Source organism: Geospiza fortis, unplaced genomic scaffold, assembly GCF_000277835.1.
Source record: "Geospiza fortis unplaced genomic scaffold, GeoFor_1.0 scaffold78, whole genome shotgun sequence".
Lineage (NCBI taxonomy): Eukaryota > Metazoa > Chordata > Aves > Passeriformes > Thraupidae > Geospiza > Geospiza fortis.
The window spans coordinates 773769-787836 of record NW_005054339.1 but is presented as its reverse complement, the minus strand read 5'-3'; the positions used below and the strand labels follow the sequence as shown (position 1 = coordinate 787836).

At 43.1% G+C, this 14068-nt stretch overlaps 1 protein-coding gene across 1 annotated transcript in view; it reads left to right on the top strand.

The window, feature by feature from the left end:
- DOCK3 (dedicator of cytokinesis 3) overlaps positions 1–9948 on the top strand; it is a 165776-nt gene extending 155828 nt beyond the window's left edge. Inside the window, exons 52-55 of the mRNA XM_031058228.1 lie at positions 784–871; positions 4196–4318; positions 4904–4986; positions 5469–9948. Coding sequence (XP_030914088.1) covers positions 784–871; positions 4196–4318; positions 4904–4986; positions 5469–5975 — 801 coding nt within the window. The 3' untranslated portion in view covers positions 5976–9948. The remainder of the gene's footprint in view (positions 1–783; positions 872–4195; positions 4319–4903; positions 4987–5468) is intronic.
- Positions 9949–14068: the final 4120 nt, after the last annotated feature.

Below are 14068 nucleotides of genomic sequence, written 5' to 3'. Positions count from 1 at the left end.
ATTTTCAGAGGTGAAGCAGAACTTTCCCTATTAGTCCACCCCTGGAGGCACTCACTGTAGCAGTTGAGTGATACAAACTCTAATGACTATTAAAATAGCAGACACATCCTGTGAAAATGGACTCACTTCCCAACTTTATCCTGTGAGCCCTGGTCCATTGCAAGTAGTCACACTATTTTCTTTTTTTGTTTAGAACCATGGCCATCCATCCTGCACTCTAGCCTCCAAGTTTATTCTAAATAACTTTCTGATTTCCAGAGGTATCAGAAACCATGAGAGGCTGAAATAATATACTGATAAATGGTTTCAAAAAAAGCTGTGCCCTAATTTCCCTGGACAAATTGAAAAGTGTGCCTCCATGTAAGCATTTAAATCTCACCCTGGCCTGAGCTTTTGAAAGGAATCTCCTGATGCTGCCCACTTACCACACTTGTATTGGAGAGCTCAAAGCATGCAAAGTCAATGATCAAACAAAGCCAAAGATAAACTTCAGAGGGAAAACAATGTATTCCAGCTGCTAATGGGCACAAGGCCAGGCTAGAGCTAGTCTGAAATAACTCCTCCAGAGAGCAGGAACTGTGGGCCCTCAGCACTGTTACACCCTACAGATCCACTCACCTTGCACTGCAGTACCTGCCGATGTAGGGACCGCTTAAGGTTCCCAGGGAATCCTTAGTTTAACAACTTCTTTGCTTAAAAAAATGAAACTGAAAGTCCCCATGTTGCCCCAGCTGTCTGTAACTTTTTTTTTAACTCTTCTTTGCTAACTTTCTTCTCTCTCAGCCTCCAAATTTCCAGCGCGCCTTGATCCAGCAAATGATTGGACCATGCAAACCTTGCAGTGACCCCAACCTGTCTGTGGCTGAGAAAGGTACTCCTCCTTTCCTTCTGCAGCATGCATGCTTGCTAGCTAAAAATTATTCCTCTGGTCATGCTACAGCAAGTAACAAATGGGCTTCTACATTTCCTGGCGGAGTGCATTACTCTCACACTTTTCTAATTAACAGTTTAATTAACTGGGCCTTCTGCCAACCTACCGTCATTTCCGAGCCTTCACAGTAGGGTGGGATGGCACAGACCTCCTTATTTCAGAAAGCTTTCTGAGTTTAGCATTTTGTTATTGAAACAATTCCTGCAGCCTTTGTCAAGCAAACTTGAAAAGCAGCAAATGAGAAATTATCTAAGAACAGCCCAAGACTGGGAATATATTTTTTACTCATGAGTTATACTGGTTTTTAATACACATGTATTGCTCAAAATACCAATGTTCATTGTAATCTCTCGCTGAGAGAGATTTTATATTTATTTATCATTAGCAATATGTTCTTTTTTAACTCATTCTTTTGAAAGAAAAGGCAGAGTCCCTGCAGGGGGAAAAAAACTGAAAGAGGAGAAAGAATTTGTTTGGTGTAAGAGAAAAGGAGCAGCTTGTGAAGGAGGTGCCATGAACAAAATTATGGGCTCAAAAATTATCTGAAAGGCAGAATTCTGAAAAAGCAGAAGAGGGCAAAATTCCTGAATCAAAATCTGAGACAAGGAGGCTGCCTAAGCAAGCAACAGTCATGTATGGCTGGGGAAAATGGTATCCTAAAAGATTTTTAAGGCCAGGAAAGACCACTGCAACTATCTAGTCTGACCTACATTGTACACTCAGATTTTTATCTGTCTTTTTGTTTCAGTAACTGTGCCAGAACTAAACTGTACCTTAAAAAAAACAACCAAATTTTATTTTAGAATTTCTAATAAATCAGAATCCCCTACTTCAACATGAGTGGTCCAGATTGAAACCAAACACCAGTTCTGAATAAATGGCAGAATGATGACTTGATGACAATAACGAGTGATGACAAGAGAGTTCAGAGGGGGAGTGAGGCATTAAGAGCTCCATCTTAGCCATGTTAGTTTGAACCAAACATATGACAGAGATGGTGAGATCTTTGTACTGGACAGGAGAAAGAATCTGAAAAAGGAAGGTAGATAAATATTTATTGTCTGTCTAGGAAAAAATACTTGAATTTGTATCTGTGAGTTATATTATGCAGGAGTGTGGTATTCAGTGCCAGGAGATCAAAGACAGAATCCCTAAGAAGCCACAAAAGACACAGGTGATGTTCAGTGGGGATGGTGAGGCAGGAATCCCAGCTCTTGTGCCTGACTGGTGGCAAAATGCAGTTACAGGTGCTGCTGGCAGGCCTGAACCCTCAGCATTCGATGTAGTTGGGCTGCCATCTGCCCTGGATTTTGTCAGCAGTCCCCACCCCCTCCTGGCCGTGTCAGAAGTTCTGTTTGGTAATTCCCAGTGACAGTGGTGACATCAGTCGCCCGGGGCAGAATGGTTCAGATGCAGCCTCCCCACTAATGAAACCTGGCCACTGAACAGTCAGAGAGAGACCTGGGCTAAGTCACAGCACTGGGAGCTCCCTGCTTCAGTTCTTCCCTGAAGCATTTTGGCTAAAACATTGGTTTTACTGGGCAGCAGCCACTCTTCAAAATCATCTCGCCTTCTTCCTGCACTCCTAAATACTCAAAAGGCTGTGCATGAGGGAACACTGAGAAAGCATAAATGGATTTTTCACTAGGGTACCATGTGTTCTTCTACACATTCTCATTCTGCATCTCAGTGTTAAAAAAAAAAAACAAACAAAATAACAAGCACAGCAATAGTTTTATAGGCCAAGGAAATCAGGTTTTCTCTCCTTTTCATTTGATGATGGGATATGGCAGGAGAGATGAGCAAGGCTGGCACTGCTGTTGCATCTTGTCCCTCTGTTTTAGCTCGTTGACACCAACTGCAGTAGTGCAAATTAAAGCACTCTGGATGTGTACAGGGAAAATCCATCTGGAGCCACATTACTTATATAGAAAGGTAGGCCCTGGTTTGAACCTGCTCTCTGTCAAGATTCTTCTTCATATGCCTTTCTCAGGTTCTCAGGCTGAGAGTCTCTCTTTTAAAAAAAAACCAAAACATTTACTTTTATATTTTTATGGGGTTTGTTCTGTCTTATGAAGCTGTCACTTTGTGATCTTTTTTACTTTAGGGAATTTTAGTCCTTGGGGAGCACATGCTCATGATAACTCATGAACTAGGGAGACAAGACAAAAAAAAAAAAAAAGAGAAACCTTTCAAAGTCATTTTAGAAAGAAATGCACCAAGAATGGCTGCAGGCATTTTAATTAAGGAGAAAGCCTCTTCAGATGTCAAACTCCATGTTTATTTCTCCAGGCTCCCATTTTGCAAACTGAAGATGGAAAAAGCTATTTTTATCTCAGTTTTCTTTGACAGACTCAATTCATTACTTTTTTTTCTTTCTTTGCTAATCTGAAGAAATTGCAGTTGCTTATTTGTTTTTAAATAAACATACAACTATTGTATGTCCCTTCTCAGAATAAATCAAGTCTTGTATGGAAGGAAGGTGCATTTTAATAATGTTCAAGGTTGACAGAATTCTCAAGATCTTGAAAAAGGTTCATGTTCATGTCAAGAAGCAGCTTTTATTTCTATGAAAAACCAAGTCCATGAAGTTAATATTCATTCTCTGTTAAATGCAGCAAGCATTGCTCTCTCTCTACTTCCTGATTCTCAGAGACTTGATCTCTTCAGGAGACTTTGTAATAGAAGGAGGCCAAACTGTTGTCTTTAAATATTTTGTCATCAAAGCTCTTGATCAACTCTGTAGCTTAGTAAATTGAAGCTTTGAAGTCATTTCTTTTGCAACAGATTGAGGTACAATTTCCTTCATGTCCTTTATTCAGTCCTCAGTGAGCCTGCAGTGCAGCCACAGGCCGTCCTGTGTTTCCAGAGGGCTTTGCCATGTTCCCTTGTCACCAGACCCCACAAAGCAGGACAGCTCACACCTGAGATCCAGCCATCATCCCTTTGGTGGAATTTCATTTTTACCTCCACACTGATTTGCAAAAATCCTGCCAGAGTCCTACTGCTCTTCAGATTTGTTAGAAATGAGCCCAGGGATGGAGGGGAGCTGGACAGACTAACCCTGCAATCACCTAACTCTAACTTCCTTAACAAAGCATCTCTAAACTTAACACTCTGTAGCCTTTCTGTGCTTTCAATCCTGCCATTCACTGAGTCCCTGGACTCTGTCTCTCTGCTGCTGAAGAGCACACTGGAAAGCCAGTGCTGGCCCCACAGACTCCCTGTCCTGTTACCCGAGTTACATCTGTTTCAATCCTTCAGCTGTGCCAGCAGCACCCAGTAGCTGGAGCCTGGACAGCGGAAGCCGAGAGGCGCTGCCATTCCTGTCTGCCCACGCTGGGAGCGTCCTGGCCCCACCAGTGCCTCCCCGAAGCCTGCCCCATGGTAAGGACATGCCCAGCAGGCCTGCTGCAAATGCCTGCAGCTCACACACACACAAAGCCAGACCACCTAAAAGCTGACTATAGCCTTTTCCCTCCACCCCTGTAAAAACAACCAGAAACAAAAAAAACCCATAGTCTTTACTGGTCTGCTAGGTTTTCAGGTTTGTTTTTTTTTCCAAATCTTCAAGTTCTTGCAGTCCTTAAGCAGTGTGGACTTGTGTGTACTTTGGGACTAAAATTAAGTGTGAGAGGTGCTGAAACTTGGTCTGGCTTCTTACCAATGACCAACTTTAGCAATAATTTAGGCTTACAGAATGATACTTCAAATGTTCATTGTTTAAGAGCCTGTTGCCTTGCAATGAGATTCTCAATAATGGAGCAGTGAAACATCTCTCTCTGCACTTAATTTCTCCTTAGCAGCCTGTGTGTGACGACAGATGCACTCCGCAGTATCCATCAGACAGGCAGCCCTAGGCTGGCCTTAGCAGCATTTGAAGCTGTTACCTGGCATTACAGAGCTAAACCCAGCTCTGTGGCTGCAATGAAACAGCTCAAGTCTGCATTTCTGACCCTTGTCTCATTCCAGGACACTACTCACTGCACTTCGATGCCTTCCACCACCAGCTCAGTGATGCTCCTCCGGCACTGCCCGCACGAACGTTGCGCAAGGTAATGGCAGGAGAGCAGAGAGGGATGTAGAAGCACAATGGGCTCCTGAAAGAGATCCCCCCTTCTCTGCTCCCACCAAACAGCTTATGAACGCAGAAACACTATTTATAACATGCTAGTAACTTGCACATGAGAAAACCCGCTGAAAGCTCTTAACCTATTCCACAGCTGAATGCTACAGAAATAACTCATGGGTTGTAGGTCCTTCCCTTTTCCTTTTTTGCACCATATGCTGTGATTTCAGCACCCTGATCATCACCTCAGCTGCTGTTTCTCTAACAGCTCTGGTGTTGTTGAGTGCACTTGTCTGCCCACAAGTGGTACTTCCATACATGTAAACCAATAATCCTTGACATTCTGAACATAAATGGAACTGCGCCGTTGTTAACAACACCGTCAAAAGCTGAAATGGGGATCAACACACAAGATGCAGCATTGCCTCCTTTGTCAATTTTAACCTGGTTTTGTTTCTCTCCGAACAGTCCCCTCTTCATCCTATCCCTGCATCACCCACCAGTCCGCAGTCTGGTCTAGATGGCAGTAACTCCACTTTATCGGGCAGTGCCAGCAGTGGTGTCTCTTCCTTGAGCGAGAGCAATTTTGGACATTCTTCTGAACCACCTCCTCGCACAGACACCATGGATTCCGTGCCCAGCCAGGCCTGGAACACTGACGAAGATCTAGAGACACCCTACCTCCCTGTCAGGTACAGTCTCTCTGAGCCTGATGTCCTGGAGTCGCTCAAATCCCAGCCATGCCGAAGCCACTCTGCTCCATCTGGAGTCATTCCTCAGGACACCATGGACCCTCCTGCTTTACCCCCCAAACCTTACCACTCCCGGCTGCCAAACATGGAGAACGAGGAGGGGATGATGATTGAAGATGATGACAAACACCGCCCGTTGCATCGTAAAGTGTCCCAACCGGTGAGTGCTGGAAAGGAAGAGCAGGCCAGGGTGGCATGGGAGCATGGCATCAGCGAGCAGTAGGGACAGCTCCTGGCACGCAGCTGGCATTGGCATTCCAGGTCTGGATACGACAGAGAGAGAGCGGGACTCGGAGAACAGCAAACCGATTTTCTACTGCCGCAAGGTTATGTCTGAAGCCCACAAAAGCAATTGGGCCAGCATGGCAGGTTGCTGCTTTCCTTTTTAATTTCTTTTTACACCTTTCCGTTATGTTTTTTAACTTTCTGTGCAGTGGACAGTTTATTCCTTCTGCAGTTTCTTAACCACATCACACGGCATATGAGCCATAGAGACTTGCAGAAGCTGAAAAATACAATTTTAAGTGGAGGGGAAAACGGGAGGAATGTGGCAAGTTGATTTTGAACCTGCTTTCCTCCCAGTTCTGAGACGCACATGAGTAGAAGCAGTTGCACTAGGGACATATTTCTTTGCTGTACAGAATTGAAAGCTCATTGCTGAAATCAGGGATTCTATGAACTGTCAGGCTGGAAGGTGCATGAGCTGCAGGCAGTGGAAAGATGGCAATTCTAAGAAGAAATTGGCTCTTTTGAGAGCAGGATTGTACATATCTGTGCAGTGATCTCCCTGCATTCGTTCATAGGTGCTGAGGCAATCTAAAGCAGTGCTGATGCACTGATCTCCAAGATATCATTTCCAACAAACTCTGCCTCCTTTGTTTTTTATGTACTGTTTCATTTCTTAAATTTTGCTTTCACTGGCTAAGCCAACCTGCTTTCTCATGGGAATCGTGTTATTCATCTGTGCTACAGAATGAGAGGAGGTGGTGGCTACTGGAGCTACAACCTCATTGTAGGCCTTTCCCATGCCCAGCTTTGGGCAGGCTGTTGACACCAGCATTTCTATTCCAGATTAAAACAAAACCAACCAAATTGAGTTTCTCATGCCACAAGCTGGTTGATGATCCAGCCAGTAAAGAAAAGGTGGCTTAAATGCATCATATCCAACAATCCTTGCCTCAGGGCTGAACATCATAATTCTCATCAACTTCCATCACCCAAGAGCTGAGATTCATTCCTGTTAACTCCATATCCTCAGTCCCTCCCAACAACTCACTGCAGCTGGTGTGCAGAAAGAATCTCCCATCTCTCAGAGCAGACAGAAAACACCAAGACTTGAACAATGCCTGGTATCAAGCGTATCCCCCCAGAGTCAGGGACCTTAAAGGCAACCTGTAAAGAACAAGTGTTTGTTTCCTCTTTTGCTTCTTTAGAATGTGTAGTAAGAGCTGCTGCTCCTCTCTTCTGGAAGGTTGATTTCTTTTTCCTTTTCTCCTCAGGCAGCAATACACCCTTTCCCCATCCCGTATTTTTTATTAATAAGCTCTAGAAAGGACTGAAGAACATTGTGGGGGAATCAAGCCACACCACACAAACCAGAACTGTGCAAAGCTGAAGACAGTTCAGGTCTATGAACCCAAAACTTGCCTTTTAATCAGTACTTGCACAGTTCAGGAAAAAAAATATCAGTGGGTAATATTGTTCTTTACAAAGAAAAGATCGTGGTTCTAACAAACCTTTTATTCCTGTTTTCATACTTATCAAGAAATTTTCAGTCAAAATAGTATCAAATATTTAATGTTCTTAGATGAACAAGCAACCTTCCTTTCCCTTGCCATACCCACACACATTTTAGCCTGCCTTATAACCCTTTCACCTGCAGACTGCAAAGCACACTCCGTAGGATAGAAACAGCCCTCCCTCTTTCCTACCACTGAAAAATCTGAAGCACATTCAAGTAAGACCTCCACAATATAAATTAGTGCCAGAAACAGGAACAGCACCCAACTTACATCTTGAATTCTTGCCTAACTGCTCATTAAAAATGGCATAAAGAAGCAAAAAAGGATTATTATAATTATTTTACAGGTCACCTTTAGCACTACCTCTAAATACAGTGACTGGGCAGAGTACATGGTTTCTGAACTGGCTAAAGATGGTCTGGCTGTATCAAGTCTGGACTCAGCAGTTGTATGAAGGGGACTTTAAGAGGATTTGTTTGTTTTCTTTCTCAAGCTCTAGCCCATACAAAACTACTAAGTTATGGATTTGTTTCTTAAATGGCCTATTTGGCTGGAACAAAATCTCTCTTGCTTCCTCTATTTTGTTACTAACACAGGCTGCTTGTAATCATTATATCCTTCACAATTTAAACAATGATAATAAAATCTGGCCCATAGTGGATGTTTCATCTTTAGCAGGAAGGAGAGTTTTTCAAGGCTAGGACAGTCCTCAATGTTAACAAACCAAGCTGGATCTCTGGTATAGAAAAAATGTAGGAAAACAACTGATGTTTTCAGTAAAGGTAAGTCAAGGTAATTCCTTAGAAAAGGGTGAAATGTTTTCACATATGCTATCCTCCAATCCCACTGAGACTCTTCCAGTGAATTTCTTCAAAGAACTAAGTTTTAATTCCATTTTCCTTGCCCCAGTTTCTTTTTTTTCCTGGCAGCAAGACTAAAAGTAGTAAATGTAGTGACTTACCAAGCTTCCTTAATGTGAAAAACCAGCAGGTCTTGCAAATAAAACTTTGCAGAACCAAGAATGCAATTACCATGGGACTGAGTCCCAAGCAGCTGGAAAACCTGCCCACCAGATCTCTAATCAGTCTCTGAAAATGCATCATCCTGCTCTGATTTGAGACCTGGTACAACAGCAGCGAGTCCATTTGAGGAGTCTGGCTTTCCTATATATTTGCAAGAGTTTGAAGATCAATCAGGTGATGTGTACAAATACCTAATTTATGGCAGGTCCACATAAAGAAGGGTGGAATAAATTGCTGAATTTACCAAATTTAAGCCTCTCTGGAGTTAAATTTCTGTTATTGTTCTGATATCTACCAAGTATTCTGTCTCCCTTTTCAGTGTTTGCCTTAAAGGGAGCAGAAGACAGAAAGACTATTATTGAGATTTTGTGAATTTTGGAACTAATATTGCCTGGAACTACTATTTCTCTGTAGGGTGAGGTGTCTTTTAGCATAGTACAACTCCAACGCCAAGCTCAGTCCTGGAGTAGGTGGAAGCAACAGCAGTTGTTGCACTTGCCCAACAGGATTTGAAGATTCCTTGTATAAAACACAGCAAGAGGATGTTTTGAACAGGACCTTGACATTCTATACCTAACTCTAATTCAACCTCAGTGTATTTGCCTTCATTGGGTTTTCTTTGCATAAGAAAATAGCATGTGCATTCCTGAGAAAATTGGTGGAATTCTGCTATAAATCTCTCCATCATCAATGTACCTGCTGGCCCCATCTGAAACAAAATTGAGACAGAGCTACAGTGGTAGAAGAAAAGCAATTAAAACAATTTCTCTGAATCCTACTTTTTTTTCCAATAGTTGGGTTGCTGTATGCAAGACTCAGATCCTTTTTCGTATTTTCTTCCGTTTGGTTTTTAGCTTACTTACCCTTTTTTAGGTAAGGGATATTGCATATCCCTTCTGTGGAGTATCAGCCAAAACTGGGGAGGCTGGAGAGAGCAAGAGCCTTTGGGAAACAAATTATGTGATATTTAAAATTTCCTCTGGTCATGCTTCTTTGTAAATACCCCCATTTGAATGCTGTGTATTTGTACAGGAAATTGAGCAAAAAATGTATAGATTGTGATGTCTGACTGGTATTCTGCCCTGTAAATGTGTTTTTAACCTCTGGCATTCTGTGCTTATTTAAAAAAAAAAGGCGAAAACCTCTAACCACTTCTCTTTTGTGTATTCATGTTTAAAATAAAATGAAAACAGCTATCTTATCTATAATGGAAATCAAATTCAAAAGGAAAAAATTAATTTGTACAAGTGTCCTAAAGGTACTTCATTGTATATATTGTGATAGCATGTTTCCAGAACCAACAAATAAGTGGTGTGAATTTTAGATGTAAATATCTGCCGTTTGTTTTGGGTTCCTTTCCCTTACCCATTCACTCGACTGCTGTGATGTGGAATTAAAGATTAATACCTGATATTAAAACAGTACAGCTGTATGGTTGTTGTCATCTTATTGCAGAAGTTCCATACCTTCTCTGTGATTTCTCATGGGTAGCTCCTTTCAGCACTGACTCCTTCTTCTTCAGAGCACAGCCAACAAACTCCATCTCCCTTTTCAGCACAACCAACAAACTCCAACTCTCTCCTCACCCAGCTAACCCACTCTTTTGTGGCACTCATCTTCTTATTGGACACAGCTGTGGCCTGTTGAGGGCAGGCCTGTTCCTAATCTTTGGTGATAAGTACAGCTGCAGCTCCTCAGGGGTGAGATTACCTTCTGCACTATCTATCTTTATTTTCTTAACATTCTATCCCCCCACATATGGTCATTGCTGTCCTCGAGGCAGGGCTATCCTCAGGCTGCTCCAAACATTCACAAGAGAGAAGAAGAGCCATCACCTCCCACCTTTGTGTGAATGGGCAAAATGGGGGCCAACCTAAAGGACTTCGTGTGTAGTGAGGGAACAGCTTCCACGTTTAAGTGTTATTTAATATCAACTCCTTGAAGCAAGCAGCAGGTACAGCCCCCTCCTGGACTAGTCAGGTAGATGGACATGGCACTTGCAACAGCCCCAGGCACAGTTTTGGGACAATACTTTCAGAAACAAAGCTCTCCCCAAGGACAGCTGTGGAGTGGCTGGGTGCCACTTCCTTATCAGCTGGGGTTACATCACCACTGTCACACTGCCTAAAAGATGGCTACTCTTTTATTGCAATAGTATTTAAATACTTCTCATTCTAACAGATTAGATGTGAAAGAATAGTAGTTAAGACATGTATGAACACAGGATTTGGGAATTGAGAGCTATGGTGACTTCTACAGGCTCCTAATCTCAAATTTTCTTCCATTACCACTAATAAACCAGGCCATTGTACAGGAGGCAAAATAACTCGTTTAATGTCTCGACAAACCAAAAAAAAAACTTCTGAAACCTGTCTCAAAAGACATTTAGCAGCAAGCCTGACTCTTCAGGTGGCCCCAGGATGTACACGGGCAGCCAAGGCACCCTTTGCACACACCACATACAAATACTGAGAAGAGAAACTGTAACAGGTTCCTGAAATCTGTATCAGTCACAGAATAGAATCATAGAATCCTTCCGGTTGGAAAAGACCTCCAAGATCACCAAGTCCAACCTTCAACCAAATACCACTCTGCCCTCTAAACCATATTGTGAAGTGCCACGTCCAGTTGGTTTTTGAACACTTCCAGGGATGGTGACTCCACCATTTCCCTGGGCAATCTGTTCCAGGGTTTAACCATCCTTTCAGTGAAGAAATTTTTCCTAATATCCAACCTGAACCTTCCCTGTCACAACTTGAGGCCATTTCCTCTTTTCTTGTCAGTTGTTCCCTGGGAGAAAAGGCTAACCCACACCTGGCTACAACATTTCAGGCAGCTGTAGAGAGTGATAAGACCTCCAGCCTGAACACCCTGGTACCCTCAGCCACTCCGCCTGGGACTTATGTTCCCAACCCTTCACCCTGTCTTCAATCAGACCCTTTGAGACTGTTTCTAAGCCAGCTTATTAAACTTTAGTTAAATAAGTATTTTTAATTCGGACAAAAATTATTTATTAACCAAGCACAGGTAATAAACACTGTGTTTTGGCACAACAAAAGATGTGTGAAGCCCTCAGCTTTAACCAAGAGTTTTAAATGTACTCTAGTTTCTGCTAAACCAACAGAACATTTATTTTCAGTGCAAGTCCAATACTTTATTTAAGCTGCCACTAGTCAGACTGAAATCTAAATCCCATGTCCAAATACCTCTTCTTATCTAAATAAGAAAACTTCAGCACAGTTTCAAAATATGACTTGTCCAACTCAGTATGAATTTCATTACAAAGCTGATAAGAGGAGAAATTAAACCTCTAGCAATAACTCTAACCTGGCAGATGAAAGATGCAGCCTTCTACACCCTATGCATAAATGTGCCTCCATTTCTGGATGATTCTTAACAAGCCATGGACACAAACACAAACAGTTCACAAGGCAGAGCTCTGAGCTCAGGTGTCTTAAGAGAAGGTTCACACACCACTTCTCTCTTTTGATGGCCTTTATTGTCAGTCCCACATAAATTAAACCCAAATTTGGAATAGTAGATCTATTACACTTCATCTTCTTTTCAGCATTCATTCACAGCAGTACTGCATCGCCTTCTCCCAAACTGTTTCCTGTCGCCCTGACAGAACTCACTTCTTTGTCCTCGCAGCCCAACACCCGAGGCTGAGCCCCTTCATCGAACCTCCCGATGGCTGTAAGAGATTTGTGTTCTCAGAAGGCAGAGCCAGCACAGCCCCAGCCCCCACAGCTGCCAGAACAGCCTCTGTTTGCCTGCACTTCCCAAGGACTCCAATCCCCACAGATCCACTGAGCCAAATTAACTCTCCTGCCCACTCAACTGGCTGACTAGCCCAGAGCAGAGAAGGTTCCTGGCAGACCTTAGAGTACCTTCCAGCACCTAAAGGCATTCCAAGAGAACAGGAGAGGGATCTTGGACCAGGCCCTAGAGTGATAAGGACACGAGGGAACAGCTTCACACTGACAAAGACCAGGATTAGACTGGATACTAGGAAGAAACAACAGTGAGGAGCAGCACAAGCTCTCCATCACCCAGGTCTCAGCCAGAAGAAATGCCTAATGCTGCAGAGAGACAGGGCCTGGAGGGTGGTGGAACAAATAGAGCCCCAAAAGCCTCACTGTGTATCAAGAAGAAGCACAAGGTAAAATGCAAGGAATCTATTCTAGCTGCTGAAACAAACTATAAATATAAAGAAGGAAAAACCCAAAACACAAAAGGAGTCGCTGTTTTTCCTCGGACCCATTTGAGGATCCCCTATTGAAATACAGAGGCTCATTTCCCAATCCAAAACCAAATAAAATCAATTGTCTCCTGCTCCACAAAAATGCATAAAGTTCCTAGTTTGAAGATGTTTCATAACTGCGCTATTTTGGTAAGTAAACTCTGTCCTTATTATGACCTTCCTAAAGTCTCCTAATTCCAAATTTAAGCCCTATTCCCACCTAATTACAAAGCCACTTCATCTCACACTTCTTTTGGCCACTATCCTGGTAAGAAACAAGGGCACTTCAAGCCACCACTTCTCTTCACAGCTAAGTGACTTTAATGGGCAATGAGCATTATTTTAAAAAAGCCAATAATCTTCCTAAAGCATACTGATATTGAGCAATTCTGGAAATCATTATGGACTGACTTAATAATATTTATATTGATCTTAATAACCACATTTTGAGAGATAAAAAGATCTAGAAATGTGCAAAACCATGTCTCCTAATGAACACACGATGTACTCTCACTGGTAATTAGTGTCCTAATTACTGCTCACCTGCTGTGACCTTTTCTGAGTCAGGTGCTCCTCCTCCCCACACTGCCTGTCTCACCTCGTCAAGCTTATCACTTGCACCTGATGACCTGCAAGAAAATTCTGATTAGGCACTGCCCCACGAGGCTGCCTCAAGAGCCTGGCTGTGCTAGAGAGCCCACGGAGCTCCATGGGAGCTCCCTTGCCGTAGTACAGGGCTGGGTGACTTTGCCTCTCCCTTCTTTCACTGGTATGATATCCCAGGATACAGTTACTCATAAAGCCGCACAAGGAGCTATCAGCAGATGTGTGCTCCCCTCCCAACTCCACGGGAATTTCAGTTATAAACTCACAGTGTTGGGGATTGTTGAAGGTAGTTAATGGCACAAACTGTGAGAACTTTTGAAACAGAATAAAAATATTCTGAGTTGGAAAAGACCCACAAGGATCACCAAAGTCCAACTCCTAGCCCTGGCACAGGACAACCCCAAGAATCCCCCTATGTGCCTGAACAAAAGGCGATAGGCCCAGCGACTTGGATATTAAGTTGGAATTAAACAAACAAACAAAAAATTTCTGCAAAAACACCCACCCAAGAAGCCAGAAACAAGTGCACACAGGTTGCTATTTTGACCTCTCCGCTGTCCCTCCTCAAAGCATCCAGTCCTTGTACCTCACAGGGTGTACCCAGAGCCACCCGTGACGGGCCGTACCCATCCCCACCGCTCCCACCCCTCACGGGACACCCATCCCACGAACCGCCTGCCCACGGGCCTCGAGCGACCCCCTC